A 23,184-nucleotide genomic window follows, 5' to 3' on the forward strand; every position below is an offset into this window, starting at 1 on the left:
GAACCCACAACCTTAGGGTTAGGAGTCTTACTGTCTAACCACTAGGCCACAACTTCCCCACACATAGTGAATCGCTACATTGTATTTCTCAACAACAAGGTTGCAAAATTGCTTCATTATTTGTAGAGAGAGACAGACACAGACAATTTACACATCTCTCCCCCCCCCCCCCCCCCCCCACAAAATGGCCATATTTGAGAAAAATTTTCATCACTGGATATAGCTGTTGGTCATTTAACATTTCTATCGTAATACGTATTATAAAAAGTTGACTAATACAAAAATATTTGCAGTTTCAACTTACATCACTCTCTTTAACCTTAAACTGATGCTTCGCGCTCTGCTTCTGTGAACAGTAAACCACGCCTAATTGGATTTGATTAGCCACCTCAGTCATTTTGACACTGACAAGCGCTGTTAGACCGCTGAAACTTTTTCCTGAAGTGCCTAGTATGTGCAGCGTTCATGCTCGCATCCGTAGACTAGAGCAAGTTAATTCTCACACTTTAATAGTATTCATAGCTCCTAACAGGTTGTGTGATTATGAGAAGTTATTACCTCAAAATAAACATGAGTATGCTGTTTTCCCTATGGCTCGCGTGCCAGTGAGTACTCCTCTGCGTGCCACTGTTGGCACGCGCACCGTAGGTTGCTGACTCATGATTTAGAGTATCATTTCATTAAAGAAATAATTTCATAGTAATAAAAATAAAATTAAGAAAATAAATAACTAAAGTTATAGTTCATCCGACCAAAAATGACAATTCTGTCATCATTTACTCACATGGTCCAAAAGAATAGACTATATGTAATTAATTTTATCAATCAAAATATTTATTGCTGAACTCCGTTTCTTGTAATGCCTGTTTGATGCTTTACACAACAATGACTTAAAATTATCTTTTGGGAGTAATTTCTCCAAAATTGATGTGCGATTAATTTGATTAATTAATCAACACATCATGTAATTAATTAGATTAAAATGTTTAATCTCTTACCAGCCCTATATATATAGTGTGAATTTGTGTGTGTGTTTGTGTATGTCCATGTGTGTACAGTGGCATGTGAAAGTTTGGGAACACCTTGCAGAATCTGTGAACATTTTAGTATTAAAAAAAAAAAATAAGGGAGATCATACAAATTGCATTTTATTTTTTAATTAGTACTGTCCTGAGTAACATATTTTACATAAAACATGTTTATATTTAGTCCACAAGAAAAAACAATATCTGAAATTATTAAAATAACCTAATTCAAAAGTTTGGGAACCCTTGGTTCTTAATACTGTGTGTGGTTACCTGGATGATTCACGACTGTCTTTCTGTTTTGTGATGGTTGTGCATGAGTCCCTTGTTTGTTCTGAACAGTTAAACTGAGAACTGTTCTTCAGAAACATCCTTGAGCTCCTTCTTCAGTTTTCCAGCATCTTTTATATATTTAAACCCCTTCCAGCAGTGACTGTTGTATTTTGAGATCCATCTTTTCACACTGAGGACAACTGAGGGACTCACACACAACTATTAAAAAAGGTTCAAACATTCACTGATGCTCCAGAAGGAAACACCATGCATTAAGAGCGGATGTGAAAACTTTTGGAATTTGAAGATCAAGGTAAATTGTACTTAATTTGTCTTCCAGTAAACAAGCAAATAGATTATTTTGCTTCCTAAGGGCAGTATTAAATGGAAAAAAATATATCTAATATTTCAACAAAATAAGAAAAAATGACATCTCAACCCTTTTCACAGTTTTCACTCCCCAGCTCTTAATGCATCTTGTTTCCTTCTGGAGCATCAGTGAATGTTTTAGCCATTTTTAATAGTTGTGTTTGAGTGCCTCAGTTGTCCTCAGTGTGAAAAAATAGATCTCAAAAGTCATTGGTGGAAAGGGTTCAATATGCAAAAGATGCTGGAAAACTGAAGAATCTGCAGGACTTGATGATTTTTCTGAAGAACAGAGCTCAGTTTTGCTGTTAGGATCAAACAAGGGACTCATGAACAACCATCACAAAACACAACAACAACAAAAAACAATTGTGGATCACCCGGGTAACCACACACTGTATTAATAACAAAGGGTGTCCAAAATTTTGAATGGGGTTATTTTAATAATTTAAAAAAGAGTCTTGTGGGCTAAATGTAAACATCTTTTATGTAAAATATATTACTCAGGACAGTACTAAATAAAAAAATAACATGTATAGTGTATGATCTCTCTTTTTTGTACAAATTCTTCACATTTTCACAGATTCTGCAATGGGTTCCCAAACTTTTGCATGCCACTTGTATAGGTTGGGTCAATTTAAAAATAAAAAAATAGGATCGCTATTAATAAAACTTGAAAACCATTGATGTAGAGGCATGTATTTCCAATGAGCCTATGTTGCAACAAGAAACAACAGAAACACTAAGTATTAAGCAAGCACGTATGCGCTATTGCTTTCTCTGCTGACTAATTGCTTCTTATCTTTAGACACACACATTTCAAGCAGTTACTAAGAAACTTCGTGCCAACATGTACCTCTTTTTTTCATTTTTTTTTTAAGATTGAAAATGATTAAAGACATCTTCTTTCCTGTAACAAACCTATCTTGAGTAAAAAAGGGTCATTTGGAATTACTGAAGGCAAAGATGTGCTGTTAGTGATCAAGGCCTGTTGTATACATGACATACATTAATTGTCACACCTTTAGACCCTCGGTGAAGATGTAATCTGCTGATTGGTCGGTTTGAACATATCAGATTTGGTTTTAGACACATGGTCTAGAAAGGGATAAAATTCTAGTTCTCTTTTCTTTGCTGTCTCTTTTCTTGGCTGGCGATCTATCTTCGTTAGGGCTCTGGCCTCTCTCGCTCTCTTTCTTTCTCAAGTTACATTTTACATACTGTATATGCTGGGTACAATTAACTATGTTTTACCATCCAACATCTATTTTGTAACCAATTTAAGTGTAACCATAACAAAATACTGTTATTAAACCCATTTCAATTGTAAATTATGCATTAACTAGTCTTGATTCAACATTAACACAGAAGTATACCTATCGCAATATAATATGTAAATGTAGTCTGTCCAGATTACATCCATACAACACACATTAAAAGTACATAAAATATACTCTTTAAGTGGTCATGAAATAATTATTTATTTACAATACAGTGTGTTTTTATATCATTATAAAGTGCTTAGCTTGTCAACTAGATGCTGCATCCTTTATTTGTTTCATTTAATTTTCTGTGAAATTTGCTATCACATACTGTAACGCCACGCCAGCAGAGGGAGCCCTCTCCCGAGTACTGACTGTGATCCGCTCCCTCTGCTTCACCTGTACTTCCTGTTTGTGACATATATAATCATTGCCGCAACCACTTTCATGTTGCGAAGTATTGCCAGCCGAACGTTTTTCCCATTGCCATAGTTTGCCTTTTTGTGTATGATCTTTGCCTGGTTTCCCTGTTACTGCCTTTGGATTTGCCCACTGTCTTGTTGTTTGGTTTGGACTGCCTATCTGTGTATGATTCTCTGCCTTCTACGATTACGATTCTCTGCCTACTGTTTGGATATGTCTGCTGTGGATGTTATTAAACTGCACATGGATTCTAACGCCGCCTCCGCGTCCTTACATAATACTTCGCCTCCGAAGAATCCAGCAGAGATAACAGATCTACAGGCCGCGTTGGCTTATCAGAGCAACATTCTCACGGAGTACCGTGACTAACTGGCTAAAGCTCAAGTGGCTAACGACTATCTCACACAGTATCTACGATCGCTACCACCACCCAAGCCCGCAAAGGTACTTTTTGCTCTTCCTGATAAATTCAATGGTTCTGCAGAACAATGTAAGGGTTTCATTCGGCAAGTTGAAATATTTTTCATGTATCAAGAGGATAGCTTTGACTCTGATGAGAAGAAGTGTGCATTCCTCATGTCATTGTTAACGGGCAAAGCAATCGAGTGGGCCGCAGCAGTTTGGGAAACTGACCGTATGTTACAAACATCTTTTCTCTATTTCATAAAACAACTCAGAGATTTGTTTGAATACCCAGCAGGGGGCAAGGATGTTTCCACTCAGCTAATACAACTCACTCAAGGCTGTAAATCGGCCGCCGACCATGCTACAGGCAGAGCTCGCTTGTAAAGGTGAGTATTATTCCTTTTCTGATTACGTCACGTTGGCTATCAGGATCGATAACCTCATCTGCACTCACCGCCCTGAATCCACGTCTAAGAATGTCATGCCTATCTCTCTAACTACACAAATGTTTGAATAATGTCCTGTTAATGATCATGTCAATTATGAGCCCATGCAACTAGGAGTTACCAGGCTGTCATCAGAAGAGAGATCAAGAAGATTCACCCAGAAATTATGTTTCTACTGCGGTAGTGCAGCTCATCACAATGCAATGTGTCCACTCAAAGCCCGGAGGGACTACACAGAAAATGGTCAGGTGAGTGTTTCCAAGCACAATATTAAAAATCTCACTACTGTGGTTAAGATAACTACTGGAAACAACTCGTTTGAGTTCTCAGCACTGATTGACTCTGGCTCGGCACTAAACCTCATTCAACAGGATCTTGTTAATACATACCACATCCCCGTCCTACCATGTGACCCACCTATTGAGGTAAAAGCAGTGAACAATAAACCCATTGGAAGCGGTATCATCCAACAAACACACCCTTTGAAGATGCAGATAGGCCTATTTCACCAGGAGACTATTACATTTAACGTCATCGACTCACCATGCAACAAAATCATACTTGGATACCCCTGGTTATCTGTTCATGACCCAGCCATCTCCTGGCAGAGTGGCGAGATCAAACGTTGGTCACAATTCTGCTATTCTACATGTCTAAATAATGTCCTCTCTAAACCTTGTCTCACCTCGTGTCGAAAGTCCAGAGAGTAAGCATGTCACCATACCACCCCATTATCAGGATCTTCAAGAGGTCTTTAGCAAAACCAGGGCCACTCAACTACCACCTCATCGTCATTGGGACTGCGCCATAGAATTGTTAACCAATGCCATGCCACCCAAAAGTAAGGTCTATCCACTGTCACTTCCGGAAAATCAAGCCATGGACGCATATATTGAGGAAGCTCTCAGCTCTGGGTTTATCCGTCCATCCACTTCCTCAGCGGCAGCAGGATTCTTCTTCGTGGAGAAAAAGGATGGAGGACTACGCCCCTGCATCAATTATAGAGGTTTGAACAATGTTACAGTCAAGTTTCGCTATCCACTGCCATTAGTTCCTGCAGCACTAGAGCAACTCAGAGAAGCCAAGATCTACACTAAATTAGATTTAAGAAGTGCCTATAAACTAATCAGGATCCGGGAGGGTGATGAATGGAAGACTGCATTTCTGACCACTAGGGGGCACTATGAGTACCAGGTTTAGGGGAGTCATGGCCTAATGGTTAGAGGGTTGGACTTCCAATCGAAGGGTTGTGAGTTCTAGTCTCGGGCCAGACGGAATTGTGGGTGGGGGTAGTGCATGAACAGCTCTCTCTCCACCTTCAATACCACGACTTAGGTGCCCTTGAGCAAGGCATCGAACCCCCAACTGCTCCCCGGGCGCCGCAGCATAAATGGCTGCCCACTGCTCCGGGTGTGTGCTCACAATGTGTGTGTGTGTGTGTTCACTGCTCTGTGTGTGTGCATTTCGGATGGGTTAAATGCAGAGCACAAATTCTGAGTATGAGTCACCATACTTGGCTGAATGTCACTTCACTTTACTTTACTTTACTTTCACTTTATGCCGTATGGGCTAGCAAATGCACCTGCGGTATTCCAGTCATTCATGAATGAAATTTTCAGGGACCTCTTGAACAAATTTGTGATTGTCTACATTGACGATATCCTAATCTACTCTAAGACTGAAGAGGAACACAAGGATCATGTCAGAACGGTACTTACCAGATTATTAAAGAATCAGCTCTATGTCAAGACAGAGAAATGTGAATTCCATGTGTCAAGAACCTCATTTCTAGGCTATAACGTCAACCATCAGGGTGTGGAAGTGGATCAGGCTAAGATCAAGGCAGTCACTGAATGGCCACAACCCACCACCGTGAAGGAACTTCAACGCTTTCTAGGACTCGCAAACTTCTACCGACGTTTCATAAGGAACTACAGTATCACAGCCGCACCTATGACATCATTATTGAAGGGGAAGCCATCTTAAGTTAAAATGGACTGATCAAGCTACATGGGCATTTGCTAACCTCAAGAACAGCTTTTCCACTGCGCCTATCTTAAAACACCCTGACCCCGACTTACCATTTATACTGGAAGTTGATGCCTCCTATTGTGGGATCAGTGCAGTGCTCTCTCAACGCCACGGACAACCAGGCAAGCTCTTTCCCTGTGCTTACTTTTCCAGAAAACTCACGGATGCTGAACTAAATTATGATGTCGGAAACAAGGAGCTACTGGCTATGAAGGCAGCCATTGAAGAATGGAGGCACTGGTTGGAGGGTTCCGCTCACCCCTTCCAGGTAATCACTGATCATAAGAACCTCGAATACATCAAGAGTGCCTAAAGATTAAATCCTCGCCAGGCTCGCTGGTCCTTGTTTTTTACCAGGTTCCAATTTGCAGTGACTTACCGCCCTGGCAGTAAGAACAGTAGGCAGAGAATCGCAATCGTAGAAGAAGAATCATACACAGATAGGCACTCCAACCCAAACAACAAGACAGTGGGCAAATCCAGAGGCAGTAACAGGGAAACCAGGCAAAGATCATACACAAAAAGGCAAACTATGGCAATGGGAAAAACGCTCGGTAAGGCAGACAGGCTGGCAATACTTAGCAACATGATAGTGATTGCGGCCATGCTTATATATGTCACAAACAGGAAGAACAGGTGAAGCAGAGGGAGTGGATCACAGTCAGTACTCGGGAGAGGGCTCCCTCTGCTGGCATGGCGTTACACATACATATATACAACTTTCCTGCTTACATGCTCATTCAACCAATAATATATACAGTAGAAAATTTGGTCACACTTTATTTTAAGGTTCAATTCTCGCTATTAACAATTGATTAACTACAAACCCAATTCCCAAAAAGTTAGGACACTGTACAAATTATGAATAAAAACAGAATGCAATGATGGGGAAGTTTCAAACTTCAATATTTGATTCAGAATACAACATAGATGACATATCATATGTTTAAACTGAAAAAATGTATAATTTTAAGAGAAAAATACATTGATTTTAAATTTCATGGTATCAACACATCTCAAAAAAGTTGGGACAAGGCCATGTTTACCACTGTGTGTCATCCCCTCATCTTTTTATGACAGTCTACAAACGTCTGGGTACTGAGGAAACAAGTTGCTCAAGTTTAGGAATAGGAATGTTGTCCCGTTCTTGTCTAATACAGTCTTCTAGTTGCTCAACTGTCTTAGGTCTTCTTTGTCGCATATTTCTCTTTATGATGCGCCAAATGTTTCATTTCAGTACCTGGATCCTTCTTCTATGCAGCCGTGATGTTGTAATTGATGCAGTATGTGGTCTGGTATTGTCATGTTTGAAAATGCAAGGTCTTCCCTGAAAGAGACAACGTTTGGATGAGAGCATATGTTGTTCTAGAACTTGGATATACCTTTCAGCATTGATGGTGCTTTTCCAGATGTGTAAGCTGCCCATTCCACACGCACTCATGCAGCCCCATACCATCAGAGATGCAGGCTTTTGAACTGAGTGCTGATAACAATTTGGGTTGTTCTTGTTCTCTTTAGTCCAGTTTTCCAAAAAGAACTTCAAATTTTGATTCGTCTGACCACAGAAGAGTTTTCCACTTTGCCATGCCTGCACTTCTGGATCATGTTTAGATATGGCTTCTTTTTTGACCTATAGAGTTTAGCCGGCAGCGGTGGATGGCACGGTGGATTGTGTTCACTGACAATGTTTTCTGGAAGTATTCCTAAACCCATGTTGTGATATCCATTACAGTAGCATTCCTGTATGTTATGCAGTGCCATCTAAAGGCCCGTAGATTATTGGCATCCAGTATGGTTTTCCGGCTTTGATCCTTATGCAGAGATTGTTCCAGATTCTCTGAATCTTTGCATGATATTATGCACTGTAGATGATGATAACTTCAAACTCTTTGTAATTTTTCTCTGAGAAACTCCTTTCTGATATTGCTCCATTATTTTTCACCGCAACATTGGGGGAATTGGTGATCCTCTGCCCATCTTGACTTCTGACTTTCAACTTTTATTGGATTCAGGTTTGTAATAAACAGCCTATATTCATGCTAATAGTGTTCCTGTAGTGTTCCTGTAGCTCAAGAGTTAGAGCATTGCGTTGTCAAGGTTGGGGGTTCGATTCCCCGGGAACACATGATAGGTCAAAATTGATAGCCTGAATGCACTGTAAGTCAAGTCAAGTCACCTTTATTTATATAACGCTTTAAAAAAATACATTGCGTCAAAGCAACTGAACAACATTCATTAGGAGAACAGTGTGTCAATAATGCAAAATGATAGTTAAAGGCAGTTCATCATTGAATTCAGTGATGTCATCTCTGTACAGTTTTAATAGGGTCTGTGCATTTATTTGCAATCAAGTCAACGATATCACTGTAGATGAAGTGACCCCAACTAAGCAAGCCAGAGGCGACAGCGGCAAGGAACCGAAACTCCATCGGTAGGTAGCTGCCAGAGTCTTGAAATGAATACCATAGTCCGTCACTGAGCGACCCGCCTGACGGAGCCGTGCTAGCTGGTCAGCCGCTTCCTGACCTCTGGCAGAGCGGTCGAATAGTCTCTCCATTTCCTGGCGGAAATCTTTAAAAGAAGCACAACAGGGTGCTTTAGTCTCCCAGACAGAGGTTCTCTCTGGCCTTGCCGGTTAGAAGAGTCAATACATAAGCCACTTTGGACATCTCAAGTGCGTATGTGCGCGTCTGCAAGACAAACACCACAGAACACTGGGAAGAAGGCCGGCAGGAATTGGGGTCCCCATCATAGGGTGGTGGGTTATTGCATTGGGGCTCAGGCTCATGGCGAGAAAGATGGTGAACTGCACCACCCTGAGCAGGCTCTCGTTGGAGCTCAGCCACTTGATTGGCTAGAAACTCCACCTCCCTTGTGGTGTTTGTCAGTCTGGCTTTGTGCTGGCCCAAAAGAACACCCTGCTGGGTGACTGCAGTTCTGACAGAATCTGCACCTGCTGTGTCCATCTTGGCCAGATCGTTCTGTCAGGAACACAACTGGACACAGATGCAGGTTACAGTGCTAGACCAATTTATTCAAAAGTCAAAAAGAAAAACTCCCTCCAACGAACAAAAACAGCCTTGCATAAACACCCAGCAGGGGGCGCCCAACGGCGCGGCCATGTAGAGAGTGGAGAGGGGAGGAAGCCACGAGAGAGCCAGTGACGGAGCAAACAAAAACTCTTCTGAGGAATGCTGGTGCCTGGTCTAAGAAATGAGGGAGGGGAAAATAGAAAAACAAAACAAAACCAGTAGCAGCAAACAATGGCACAACAAAACAAGGCTTGACAGGATCTGATAGAATGACTACACAGGGACTTTTGACGAACAACGATCTGGCACCGATAGGCACGACAGACGGGAATAAATAGAGCAGAAGATGAACAGACATTGAATTCAGGTGAGTGGAGTCAAACAATTAGAAGCGGAAACTGTAGTGATGAGGGGGAGGGAGGAACGCCACGGATTGTTGCAAGACGAACGATCAAAACCAAAACAAAATACCATGTGCACAGGAAATGCAGACGTATACAGAAACACACACACACACCGAAGAACGGGGTGATCAGACAGCGGACATGACACATACTACTTGGTTCTAGTAAGAACTCTAGCTGCTGCATTTTGGACTAGCTGTTGTTTGTTTACTAAGCATGCAGAACAACCACCCAATAAAGCATTACAATAATCTAACCTTGATGGATTAACATTTCTGCATTTGACATTGAGAGCATTGGCCGTAATTTATTTATATTTTTGAGATATATCGAGCCAAATTCCTCAGTAAGGCAACAGGAAGTCATCAAACATAAAACAAGTCCCAAGCAAGATAACCAACCATCCAACGCTCTCACAGAACAGCTTTCAACATTAACACCACTAGAACAATATTGACAATTTCAATTCGGAGAAGAGATTTGTCAAATTTGTTGTTGTAATTGATAGGCAATGCCGGACATCACGTGTAAACCCATGAGAGTACTACACAAGATCCTTTGTCTTTCCCCACCTAGCAGAACCAGACTGAAAATCCTAAAGGGGGGGGGGGGGGGGGGGGGGGGGGGGTGTCACGGTTCGTGAATGCACCGTCTCCAGCTGTAGTCAGGTTACGTCATGTTGATTGTTTCATGTGGGTGTGGTCGCTGATCACTGATCAGCGGCAGGTGCGGCTAGTTCCCACAGACTATTTAACACCCTGTCTTTCGTTTCCTGTTTGTCTGATTGTTGTTTGTAGATCCTGGTGTTTGATGTCGTGTTCGTGTTGTTCCTGCCTTGCCTTGTCGCCGTTCTGTTCGGATCCTGTAGTCACGCTTGGAATACACTCACCACTATTGGATTATCACCGCTGTCATCGTCGTTCAATGCACCCCACGTCTCAACTCACCAGTCTGTGCTGCCACCGTGGTTCCTGCGTTACTCTCCGACCTTTCATCATCATCATACTTCTAATAAACTTACTCGTACTTGCATTTGTCTCCTGTCCTCCATTAGCGCCGTTACAGAACGATCAGACCATCATGGAGGCAGCGAGTACTCAAGCTTCATCTCTGGAGGAATTTCTCAGCGCCAGTGTTCGGAGGATGGACTCCCAGGAGAGGACTCTTAACGACACTGGTCGCGCGGTCCAAGCCTTGGTAACGCAGGTGTCCGAGCTCACCCAGCAGTTCCATCTTCTTCGAGCGCCCACTGCGCCACCCACACCGCCCGCTCTCCCGGTACCACCAGTGACCACCTCCCAGCCGGAACCGCGTCTTCCTATCCCGGAAGCATACTCGGGTGAGCCCAGCTTTTGTAGAGCATTTCTAACCCGCTGTGATATGCATTTTGCCCTGCAACCCAGGACATTCGCCAACGAGAGGGCGAAAGTGGCCTTTGTGCTTACCTTACTCTCTGGGAGGGCGGCACTATGGGGGACGGCGGTGTGGGAGAACCAGGAGCCATGCTGCGACTCGTTCCTGGCGCTCTCCGAGGAGATGAGGCGGGTTTTCGATCGGGCCGTCGCAGGACGGGAGGCGGCCAGGAGGCTGGCGGAGTTACGCCAGAGGGAGAGGTCCGTCTCAGACTTCTCTATCGAATTCAGAACCCTGGCGGCGGAGTGCCATTGGAACGAGGAGGCGCAGTGGGACATGTTCCTGCATGGGCTGGCTGACCGCGTCCAGAGGGAGATCTACGCCCTGGATCTGCCCCCCTCTCTTAATGGACTCATTGATCTAGCGTTACAGGTGGATGCCCGCCTCACTCGGATGGAGAGGAGGGGGCTGTTCAACACCCCATCCAGGGGCCCGGCGGACGGACGATTCAGTGGCGGAGACGTGGTCAGCCCCACCTACGATCACGAGCCCATGCAGGTAGGGCGAGCTCGGCTTTCCCGGGAGGAGAAGGAGAGGCGGAGATCCCTGGGTCTTTGCATGTACTGCGGGGGAGCCGGACATCAAGCCCATACCTGTCCAGTAAAAGGCCAAGCCCGGTAGTACGCATGAGGCTACTATCGGGTGGGATCTCTGCCGAGAAGACCTCATCACCGCCATCATCTACGCTCCTTCCGGTAAGACTGCGGTGGTCAGCACAGACACACCACTGTCAGGCACTACTGGACTCTGGGGCAGAAGGTAACTTTATGGATCGTCACCTTGCACACAAGCTCCACATTCCCCTCAAAGCCCTGCCGCACCACATCACGGTCCATGCCCTCACTGGACAGCAACTCCCCACTATCTCTCACAGCACTGAGGAGATCACACTCATCACCTCTGGCAACCACTCCGAAACTATCTCATTTCACATCCTTGACACTCCCCTGGCACCCATTGTCCTCGGGCACCCTTGGCTCCTTCTCCATAACCCCAAAGTAGACTGGTCCTCTAATTCCATCTTTTCTTGGTCTCGAAGGTGTCATGAGTCTTGTTTAGTGTCTGCTTGTCCGTCTGGGTCTGTGTCTGTGTTACAGGAGGAGGCGGTGGATTTATCTAACGTGCCCGCTGAGTACCTCCACCTGAAGGAAGTGTTCAGTAAGTCTCAAGCTGCTTCTCTTCCTCCGCATCGTCCTTACGACTGTGCCATAGAGTTATTGTCAGGTAAGTCTCCGCTTAAAGGCAAACTTTATTCACTTTCTGTGCCAGAGAGGGAGGCTATGGAGAAATATATTTCTGATTCTCTAGCTTCCAAATTCATCCGCCCTTCCTCTTCTCCTGCGGGGGCGGGGTTCTGAAGAGCCATTTCATTTCAGCTCCAATTCTCATTACCCCTGACGCCACACGGCAGTTCGTGGTGGAGGTCGATGCGTCAGAGGTGGGGGTAGGAGCGGTGTTATCCCAACGTTCTCCCTTAGACGACAAGGTCCACCCTTGCGCGTATTTTTCTTATCGTCTATCTCCTGCAGAGAGTAATTACGATATTGGTAACAGAGAATTGTTGGCAGTCAAGATGGCATTGGAGGAATGGCGACACTGGTTAGAAGGATCGGGGGTTCCTTTTATAGTATGGACTGACCACAAGAACTTAGAGTACATTAGCACCGCCAAAAGGTTGAACTCCAGGCAGGCTCGATGGGCACTTTTTTTCGTACGTTTTGATTTTACTATTTCGTACCGCCCGGGTTCCAAAAATATCAAACCCGATTCCTTGTCTCGTATTTTTGACCATTCCGAACGCCCGTCCACTCCCGAGTGTATTTTTCCTGAGACATTAGTGGTCTCCACTCTCACATGGGAGATCGAATCGAAGGTCAGAACGGCCTTAGAAGGGGTAACGCCTCCGCCCGGGTGCCCACCGAACCGCTTATTTGTGCCGGAGGGATTAAGGTCCAACGTTATCCAGTGGGGACATTGCTCTAATGTGGCTTGCCATCCAGGGGTTAACCGTACTAGATTTTTAGTCAAGCAACGATTCTGGTGGCCACTTATGGCTCGCGACATTCACAATTTTGTTTTGGCTTGCTCGGTATGTGCCACGGGTAAGGCTTCCAATCGGTCCCTGGATGGGTTACTCCAACCGCTGCCGGTACCTTCAAGACCCTGGTCCCATATCGCACTAGATTTTATTACCGCCCTCCCGCCCTCCCAGGGCAACACGGTTGTTTTAACGGTGGTGGACCGGTTCTCGAAGGCCGCCCATTTTATTCCTTTGGCCAAGTTGCCCTCAGCCAAGGAGACAGCGTTGACCGTCATAGACCACGTCTTTCGTTTACATGGCCTCCCGATAGACATGGTTTCTGACAGAGGACCCCAATTTGTGTCTAAATTTTGGCGAGAATTCTGTAAATTACTAGGAGCGACTGTAAGTCTGTCCTCAGGGTTTCACCCCCAGAGCAATGGCCAGACCGAGAGAGCCAACCAAGATTTGGAAAGGGTGTTGCGATGTTTGGTCTCCAAGAATCCTTCCTCCTGGAGCCAACAATTGTCTATGGTGGAGTACGCCCACAATACCTTACCAGTATCGGCTACGGGCCTATCTCCTTTTGAGTGTAGTGTAGGGTACCAGCCACCAATTTTTCCCAGTATGGAATCCGAGGTTGCGGTCCCCTCCGTTCACGCCTTTGTCCAGAGGTGCCACTGCACTTGGACCAGAGCCCGCGAGACTCTACTCCAAGTGGGGGCGCGCACCAAGGCCAAAGCCGATCTAGGCCTCCCGTATACGTCGTGGGTCAAAAGGTGTGGCTTTCTACTAAGAACATTCCTCTCCGTTCCGTTTCTAATAAACTGGCTCCCAAATTTATCGGCCCGTTTACTGTCACCAAGATCATTAGTCCGGTGACAGTCCGCCTCAAACTCCCTCCGACGTACAGGAGAATTCACCCCGCCTTTCATGTATCCAAAATAAAGCCTGTATTTTATTCTCCCATTAATCCGCCTACCCCGGTCCCTCCCCCGCCGCGTCTCGTAGATGGGGAGACCACTTATTTGGTTAATCGTATTCTGGACTCTAGAAGGAGGGGACGCGGATTTCAGTACTTGGTGGACTGGGAGGGTTACGGTCCGGAGGAGAGAAGTTGGGTACCTGCTAGGGACATCCTGGATCATTCCCTTATCGATGATTACAATCGACAGGTAAGAGATTCTGGGGACGCCAGGAGGCGTTCTTAGGAGGAGGGGTACTGTCACGGTTCGTGAATGCACCGTCTCCAGCTGTAGTCAGGTTACGTCATGTTGATTGTTTCATGTGGGTGTGGTCGCTGATCACTGATCAGCGGCAGGTGCGGCTAGTTCCCACAGACTATTTAACACCCTGTCTTTCGTTTCCTGTTTGTCTGATCGTTGTTTGTAGATCCTGGTGTTTGATGTCGTGTTCGTGTTGTTCCTGCCTTGCCTTGTCGCCGTTCTGTTCGGATCCTGTAGTCACGCTTGGAATACACTCACCACTATTGGATTATCACCCTGTCATCGTCGTTCAACGCACCCCACGTCTCAACTCACCAGTCTGTGCTGCCACCGTGGTTCCTGCGTTACTCTCCGACCTTTCATCATCATCATACTTCTAATAAACTTACTCGTACTTGCATTTGTCTCCTGTCCTCCATTAGCGCCGTTACAGGGGGGGGGTTGAACCTCTGGTCTCCACAGAAATTTTTGTCAAGAGAATGGCAAAGAAACTGTCTTTTCTACATAAATATGGACCAAAATGAACTCAAAAAGACTTATAAATGAATATCAGTCCATCACTTAACTCCATATTCATGTATATGTAACCCACACATTTGACTATCATGTTATAATCACTTATTGTGTATGTCTTTTAATAAATGTTGGATAGCTTAATTATAACTATTGGATAGCTAATTATATTTGGTATGTGTGTGATTGAATCTGCTTGCTTGAATTAGTCCTGACCATCAGTTATTTGTCAAATGTATCATATTCTAGTTACAGGAATCATGTCCAAAATTATACCCCGCAAGAGCGGGAAAATTCGGACCACATGCTTGATAAGATAACATATGTTTATGATACCCCCGAGCCAAGACAATATCTGACTGGTCAAGACAACATTTGAGGTGTGGCCAACATGCCAGTTTAAATACTTAGGACACCATAAAATCTTTGCTTTTAGTTTTTTAGCTATGCTTCTGCTATTAGTCATGCCTGCTTTAGCTTTAGCTTTGCTTCTTAGCTTTAGCTTTTAGCCATGCTGTTAGTCATCACTATTCTTTGAGCGCGGTTCCAGCGTGCTTCGGCCTGCCTGTTTTTACTTAGCCACGATGAGAAGAAACACCACCTAGTCTCGTCAAACTTTACTTCTTTTCTTTTCCGTTTGAGAGTTTTGTGTTCTGAGTTAAGTTTTGTAACGTCGAGTTCAACTTCAACCTGCCACACAACTCTGCATCTTCAGCCAGCGCCCAACCACGGGCTTCCCAAGACGTCACTTCAGTGACTACTGAACTTCCAGCCAATCAGCAACATCGGAAACCCTGTTTCAACGACAACAAAGGGACACCTTTGTTTACACAGGCAATGTACCTTCAGACATTTGTACTGGTGTATCTAATATAATTTTAACCTCATTGAGGAACTCAATGCGAGGGTTAATTAAGTGATTGATGGCTGTTCATGTCTATGCAATTTAACGTATTGCAGTAAACTTGGGATTCCACATTTCCTTTCTCTTAAACTCATCTTTCCGTAACTTTCGACCTTCCTGCAACTTGTGTGAATGTGTGAGTGCGTGCGTTCATGTGTTAGATTAGTTTATATGTCTTAGATTTATCTAATAAAGCCTTATTCATATTGAAAAGAAAAGTATATTGTGTTTTGTGCTTACATGTTAATGTCTTAAACTGCCGATCTTGTCACTGTGCTAATTGATATTGTTTTCACTATAGTTTGGATATTAATATCCAGCGCAGATTTGATGTTAAACGGCTCGTTCAGTGGGCAGGGTGTCTCAGTGATCAGCCGTGAAACAGTGATTCTGTTCAAATTCCCTTTAAAATCTTAAATGATTCCCTTTGAGCTAAACTGACCTGTTTCCCTTACATAGTATCGATTTTAGAAGTAAAGTAGTTCATAAAGTCATTACTGCTCTGGTGTTGGGAAATGTCAACACTTGTTGAGGCTTAATTTTTCGTTAATTTAGCCACTGTATTGAATAAATACTGGGGGTTATGTTTGTTTTCTTCAAAAAGAGAAGAAAGTTTTTAATGCTTTTCTGTAGGATAGGTTACTATCCTGCCAAGCAATACGAATTACCTCTAGTTTTGTTTTCCTCCAGTTGCGCTCCAAATTTTCAGGCTGCTCTCTTTAGGGTGAGAGTATGCTCATTATACCATGGTGTCAAGTGTAAGTCACTTTGGATAAAAGCTTCTGCTAAATGCCTACATTTTAATTTAAATTAATTTAATAAGCAACTGGTTGATAGTGAGAATTTGTCCCTATACTTGTCACAGCTAAAGCCAGAGACAACAGGTAGTTAAGGGTAAGGAGGTTTATTGACCGGAATTACAGAAAATTAATGAATAGGTTCTGGAATTCCATCTTGGACGATAACATACCCAAAGAACTGCACGGTGGGGCAATGGAACTTTCACTTCTGCAGCTTCAGGAAAGAGGTGGAGTTGACGAATCTTCCTGAAGACCTGCTTCATGTGACTGCAATGGTTGGCTAGATTCTGGGAGTAGATGAGTATGTCATTGATGTAGACAATAACAAAGTCATTAAGGGACTACCAGAACACCTCATTTAAAAGCTCCTTGAAGACGGACGGGGTGTTGGAAAGGTCATATGGCATGACAAGGTATTCTTAGAGGGCAGATGGGTTAATGAAGGTCGTCTTCCACTCGTTGCCTGACGGGTTTGTAGGTGGGGGAATGAATGTACAGCACTCTCTCCACTCTCAGTAGCATGACCGAGGTGCCCTCGAGCTAGGCACTGAACCCCCAACTGCTCCCCGGGACCTGCAGTATAAATGACTGCCCACTGCTCCAGGTGTGTGTTCATGGTGTGTGTGCACTTTGGATGGGTAAAATGCAGTGTCATGTCACTTTCACTTTCACAGTCTGGGAATTTAGTACCTGGTAATCGATACATGGCCTCAAGACCCTGGCCTTCTTTACCACGAAGAAGAAGCTGGATGCAGCTGGTGGTGTGGAGGGATGAATGAAACCTTTGGAAAGAGCCTCCTGAATATATTCCTCCATAGCTTTGTGCTCCGGGATGGACAGGGGATATATTCAACCTTTGGGGAGTTTATTTCCAGACAGCAATAATAATTAATAATTAATAATAATAAGCAGGTCAATGGTGCTGTCTCACAGCCAATGAGGTAGTATGTGAGTGGCAGTCTGCTTGCTGAAAACATCCTGGAATGGCACATAATCAGATGGGATAGTGGGTGCTTCCAATAAAACAGAACTTTCGATGTGAGTGGAGGATAAAAGAGCGGTGCAAGCACTTTGATTAGGCTTGGGAATGGCTGAGATACAGTGTTGTAGACATTACTTGCTCCAGTGTGTTACCTCACCCGTATCCCATCTGATTTCTGGAGATTGGAGAATGAGCCAGGGGCCAGTACACTTAAACTAAAGTGTACTCACCACAGGACATGTGGGTTGGACAAGGCAGGTTCCGATGTAATGGTCGGTAGCCACGCAGTAGAGGCAGAGACCTGCCTTGAGGTGATGAGCATGTTCAGATGGAGAGAGCCTTATGATGTTCACCTGCATGGGGTCTGGTACTGGGTAACTGGCTGCGGGTGCTGCAGGCTGGTGGGCGCCTTCAGGAGTGTGGCAGGCTGATAAGCATTGGGTCGAACAACATCCAGTTGACCTAAATGGATATTCCCTATCAGCCCTTACAATCTAAGTACACTTGAACTAAAACCAAGTGTTAGCCTGGTTTCTAAAGATGCAGTTGGTGTGCCCTATGCTCCATCTTAACTGAATTTTAGTCCATTACTAACCTGACACAGAAAATGTGGTAGCAAGGATAAAGCGTAATCTACTAGAGTCAGTGATTACAGAGTAAAACAGAATAGAATCAAATGTAACAATTTATCATAATTTAGGTAAATATGAACTTTGCCAATTCAAAGATATCAAATCAATAAAATACATAAAATAATCAAAGATAAATCTAAGAGTAAGATTCATATCTGGCTTTTAGGAAAATACATAAAATAAAGAAAGCTCCGATCCTTTTAAATACAACACCAAGATAAAACATCCCCCAAATGGATGTATGTACAAAAAATAAATAAATTTGCATTAAGCCAGGTCCCAGACCTGGGTGGTTTACACCTCAATGGGAACAGAAAGTATTTACATAGAAGGCCCTGGGAAAGAGCTCTCCCATTGCAGTTAGCAAAAAATCTCTTAAAGGGGTCATATGTTGCAATTTAAAATTTTCCTTTCTCTTTTTAGTTTTACAAGCTCTTGGTGCATGAAGAAGATATGTAAAGTTGCAAAGTATAAAATCCAAAGAGATATTCTTTATCAGAGTTAAGACTCTGCCACGCCCCCTAAAACGCCTAATTCAAACAAGCCCCCATTTCTACATCACAATGTGGAAAAATTTGGATAATGCCGCACAAATGTTCATGCAACGAAAGAAGGCATGGTTTCAGTAACGCAGTTAGTGTTGAAGCAGCCAGGTCAGGGAGATGTGTATATCTAGGTGAAAGCAAAAGCACTTTATTTGGCCTTCTGAAAGTAGATGCATTTAGGAATCTTTAAGATTACTTAAAACAGAACAGCAATGCATTTTTTGGATGACAGTTTCAAAAACCTAAGAGAGGAGGTTATTTTGAATTTTCTATGACAAACTGGTGCTTCTGAATCAGCTAATAAGTAAGTTTTGTTATTTAAGTATTTGCTATTGAATGTTTAAATACAGTTTTCCACGTATTGTGTGTGTGTGTGTGTGTGTGTGTGAGTGATAGAGAGAGAGAGAGGGTCACACAGTTGAGTCAGCTGTCTTAACCTTTCCTTGGCTTGTGTTCTGCAATCATATACATGCTTCATCACTGTCTGTCACGCAACTCTGTTCCCCTTTCAGTCTTGAACTGATGGTAAAACTAAGGACATTATTAACCGTCTTTGTATTTATTTTGAAAGATGATGCTCACGATTATGGAAAGGGCCGTTGGATTTCTGACGAGTTCTTACAGTGTTTGATCACTCTCAATGCATTGGGTCAGCTGGACAATCAGAGCAGACTTTGCTTGTCGGAAGTGTTTGAGAGAGGCAGGCAATAGAGGACCTACAATAATGTGCAGTATTTGAAAAATAATGTGTTTTTTGAACATTAAAGCATGTCAATATATTCTGTTACACAAAATAAAGATCTTTAAACAAGGATCACATGATCCCTTCAACTCTTAGGATCTGTATCATCTTTTAGTCTACTTTTGTAAGATTGAGACCATTGTACCATTGCCCTGAGACAATTCAAATGATGCTAAACCTGACTGTAACTATAAATTGCATCCATGTAGAACATAATACTACTGAACATTCTAAGTGAACCAAGTAAAGGGAGGATGGGTAAGCGTAAGGAAGGGGATGAGAATGAACTGATGCATATATGAGAGAGGCGTTTCCTGCACCTTCACTCTGTGGGGGTGTCTGTGTATGATTGTGTTGGCTTTTTCTCGAAAGATCAAAGTATCTGAGGTTCTTTGAAGTTCTTTCAATTTACAATTGCTTAAAGTATAAGTAGCAAATACCACTAGTAAGTACAGATCAGCTGGTGAGGTGAGTACAAGTTTGTAAGGCATTATTTGATCTGTAAAACTCAAGTGTGATTTAAAACCATATAAACATATGATCACTGACATACAAGTGACTGCATAGTTAATGATTTAAATTAAATGTCTTAATGTCCAATATTTTTAATTGTTGAATAATATTGAATAGTTGCCTTTGTCAAATTGCTTATTTTTCACACATGTAAGCAATGTTCCTTCTCATTTGTTTCTTGCCCTTTTTGAGATTTATTAGTTTCATAATTTATAAATACAAAAAAACAAATATTTTTAATAAATATTTAAAACAAAATTATCGTAGAGTCTGCAAACTGCTACACCTGTAAATGTGTAAGTTTTGTTACTGTTTCGTGCCCATCATCTGCTATTTCCAGCACTTAATCAAGCCAATCTTCTGTAAAACATGATGACCTTTTATTTCACGTCATCGTGTTTGCGTTGGCTCTTGTCAAGCTATTTCATCTGCAACCATCAATGAATTCGATCTCTACAGTGACTTATTTGGTGCACATCTCGTCTTTCTATGAAACCTGTAAACCGCATTCACCGGTTCTAACTCTATAGCAACACCAATTCTATAGTGGTTTGCAATTAATTTAGAATTCAGTCAACTGGCTTTCCCAATTAATTTTTGCACCTGTCACATTATTTCTTCTGTCGTGACTGTGCAGCTCAGAGGGAACATTGTTCATAAGTCACTTTGTATAAAAGAATCTGCTAACTGAATGATTAAATGTTTGACGCTGATAATAAATTATATTTACAGGACAAGCAGAGCACTATGGACAGCAGCAACTCAAGCAAAATTAATCAGACATATACTGATAATGTTTCTGACAATGTCTACAAAGATGTTTGTAAGGATTGTTTTATTGATCTGATGAATTTTACGAGAGTGGGCTCTCTGGTCTTCTACTACCTGACCTTTATCCTCGGTGTTCCTGGAAATGCATTTGTCGTGTATGTTGCTGGATTGAAGATGAAGAGGACTGTTAATACAGTAGGGTTTCTCAATCTAGCGATTGCTGACCTCTTGTGCTGCCTTTCCACTATTTACTACATCACCAAGAGAGCTATTGGCTACTGGCCGTACGGATCCGTAATGTGCAAGATTTTCCCCTTCATTATGTTCATCACCATGTTTGCCAGCGTTTTCACACTGAGCTTGATTAGTCTGGATCGGTTTACTCGGGTGATCACGCCGGTTTGGGCTCAGAATCATCGCAGCTTGTTCATCGCACGACTGTCCTGTGCAACAGCTTGGATTCTGGCTTCAATTCTTAGTCTGCCTTTTATGATGTTAGCAAAGTTTCACACAAATAAAAATGAAACATACTGCCTGTTTCATGAACTTGATGAATACCATTTAAAATTGTATGGAGGGTTTAGCATCATCAGATTTGTGTTTGGTTTTTTGGTTCCTCTCATATGCATCACAGCATGCTACGGATTCATCGCACGCAAGTTAGGCAAGAGTCAATTTAACACTGGACGGGCGTTTCGTATCATGTTTGCTGTAATCGTGGCCTTTTTTCTTTGCTGGTTGTTCTATCACATAGTAGATTTGATAATAATATATGGCGAGAAATCCAGTTCCCTTGTGGCTGTGGCTTGGGCTGTGTATCCGTTGACCATCTCTTTGGCGTATTTCAACAGCTGTCTGAACCCCATTCTGTATGTTTTCATGGGGCAGGATTTTAAGAGCAATGTTAAACTTTCTCTAAGACGTGTTTTTGAAAGAGTTTTCTCTGAGGATGGAACACAAGCATCACAATCCACACAGTCACAACAAATGCACTCAGTGTAGTGAAGAAGATATCAATTAATTTATACAGAGTTTTCTGATAGATTTTTATTACTATTCTAATAATGTTCTAATTATTTATTTTCTAAATTCATCAACTCAAAGTCATCTAACTCTTATTCATAATTCCTGTGTTTCTTTCTCTATTGTTGATGTATTTTCAGTGATTAGTGATTTGTGAACTATCGTCAAAGCTTAACATCACAGTGATTGAATACTGATGCTTGATTAACTCTTTTGGTTGCTATCAGCTTAGAAAAAGCTTGTAATATTTCACTAATAATGACATGTGGTTTTTATGCTGAATTCATGAAGAAACAATAAAAATGTAATTTAATAACAAAAACAGGTTTTGTTTTACTCTGCCTTATCTCAGTGATTTAATCATTTTGGTGTTTTTCTACTTTAGTGTTATAAGTGCATGATGTATAAACATTGTTTTAAATATAAAATGCAAAAAAATTAAAAATAAATTCATCATTATTGTAATGTTCATTGAAACTTAAATTCACCTAATTTGAGGTTTTTTAAATTTATTTAAAATGAGGATACATACATTTGGAGGCAATTACTAAGAAAACTGACTGCTGCAACAAAACAACTTCCACCTTTTCATCATGACAGGAAAGTGAACAGGAGACACTTGTTAATGACAGATAACAGATTTTAAGATTCCAAATACTTTGCTGTAAATGTATATGAACATTACATCAGTAGCGACACACACATTTACCAGCAATTACTAAAACCTAAGAAACTTTATAAAATGAAGATCCTCTTTTTCCTTTTTGTTTCAGAAGAAATGCATCAAATAAATGACAGATGACTTAAAAGGTCAGCATGCCAAATGCATTATCATAAATTCAAATGCAAATAAAATTAATGTGAAAATGTCCTCTTATAACACGTTCTGTACTATAAAAGTGACCTGATTCTGGATCAGTGTAGTATTAATTCTGCACGTCTTTTGTAGTATAAATAGTGAGCAGTATATTCATATTCTTTTGATGGAGCTTGATAAGGACAATATAAGTCTAAAACCCATGTGGTGCAAAGGATTTATGAAATTGTGTCTCATATGATGGCCACAGAGCAAACTATTAGGCTATTCTTAAAGAGGGAAATGTCGTAAAACAGTTAAACAGAAAGTGAGAAACCATGACAAATTATGAATAGTGTCTTTCTCAGTTGTACATACAATACAATCAATACAGTGCATTCTAAATTTGGTCAACAGATCATTTTTCAAGTAGTTTACAGCATGACTTTCAGGTTGTTCAGCTCATCTGTCGACACATTATTACAGTTCTTCATCATTTCAACATGTTTCTTTGGAATTATATTCATTGTGAAAAGTGCTTTAGAGATACATCTGAATTTATGTGTTTTTGTGTGTGTGTGTTTATATTCATCTTAATTTGATGTTTTATTTTATGCCTTTATTCACTGATTGTATT

General features: G+C 42.1%; 1 protein-coding gene across 1 annotated transcript; it reads left to right on the forward strand.

Annotated features, from left to right (window-relative positions):
* Positions 1–19,762: 19,762 nt before the first annotated feature.
* Positions 19,763–22,167, forward strand: LOC127966585 (C3a anaphylatoxin chemotactic receptor-like). Its single transcript, XM_052567692.1, has 2 exons — positions 19,763–19,912; positions 20,690–22,167. Exon 2 carries the CDS (start codon positions 20,705–20,707, stop codon positions 21,728–21,730), a length of 1,026 nt encoding a protein of 341 aa, XP_052423652.1. The 5' UTR covers positions 19,763–19,912; positions 20,690–20,704; the 3' UTR covers positions 21,731–22,167.
* Positions 22,168–23,184: the final 1,017 nt, after the last annotated feature.

Source organism: Carassius gibelio, chromosome B10, assembly GCF_023724105.1.
Source record: "Carassius gibelio isolate Cgi1373 ecotype wild population from Czech Republic chromosome B10, carGib1.2-hapl.c, whole genome shotgun sequence".
NCBI classification, from domain to species: domain Eukaryota; kingdom Metazoa; phylum Chordata; class Actinopteri; order Cypriniformes; family Cyprinidae; genus Carassius; species Carassius gibelio.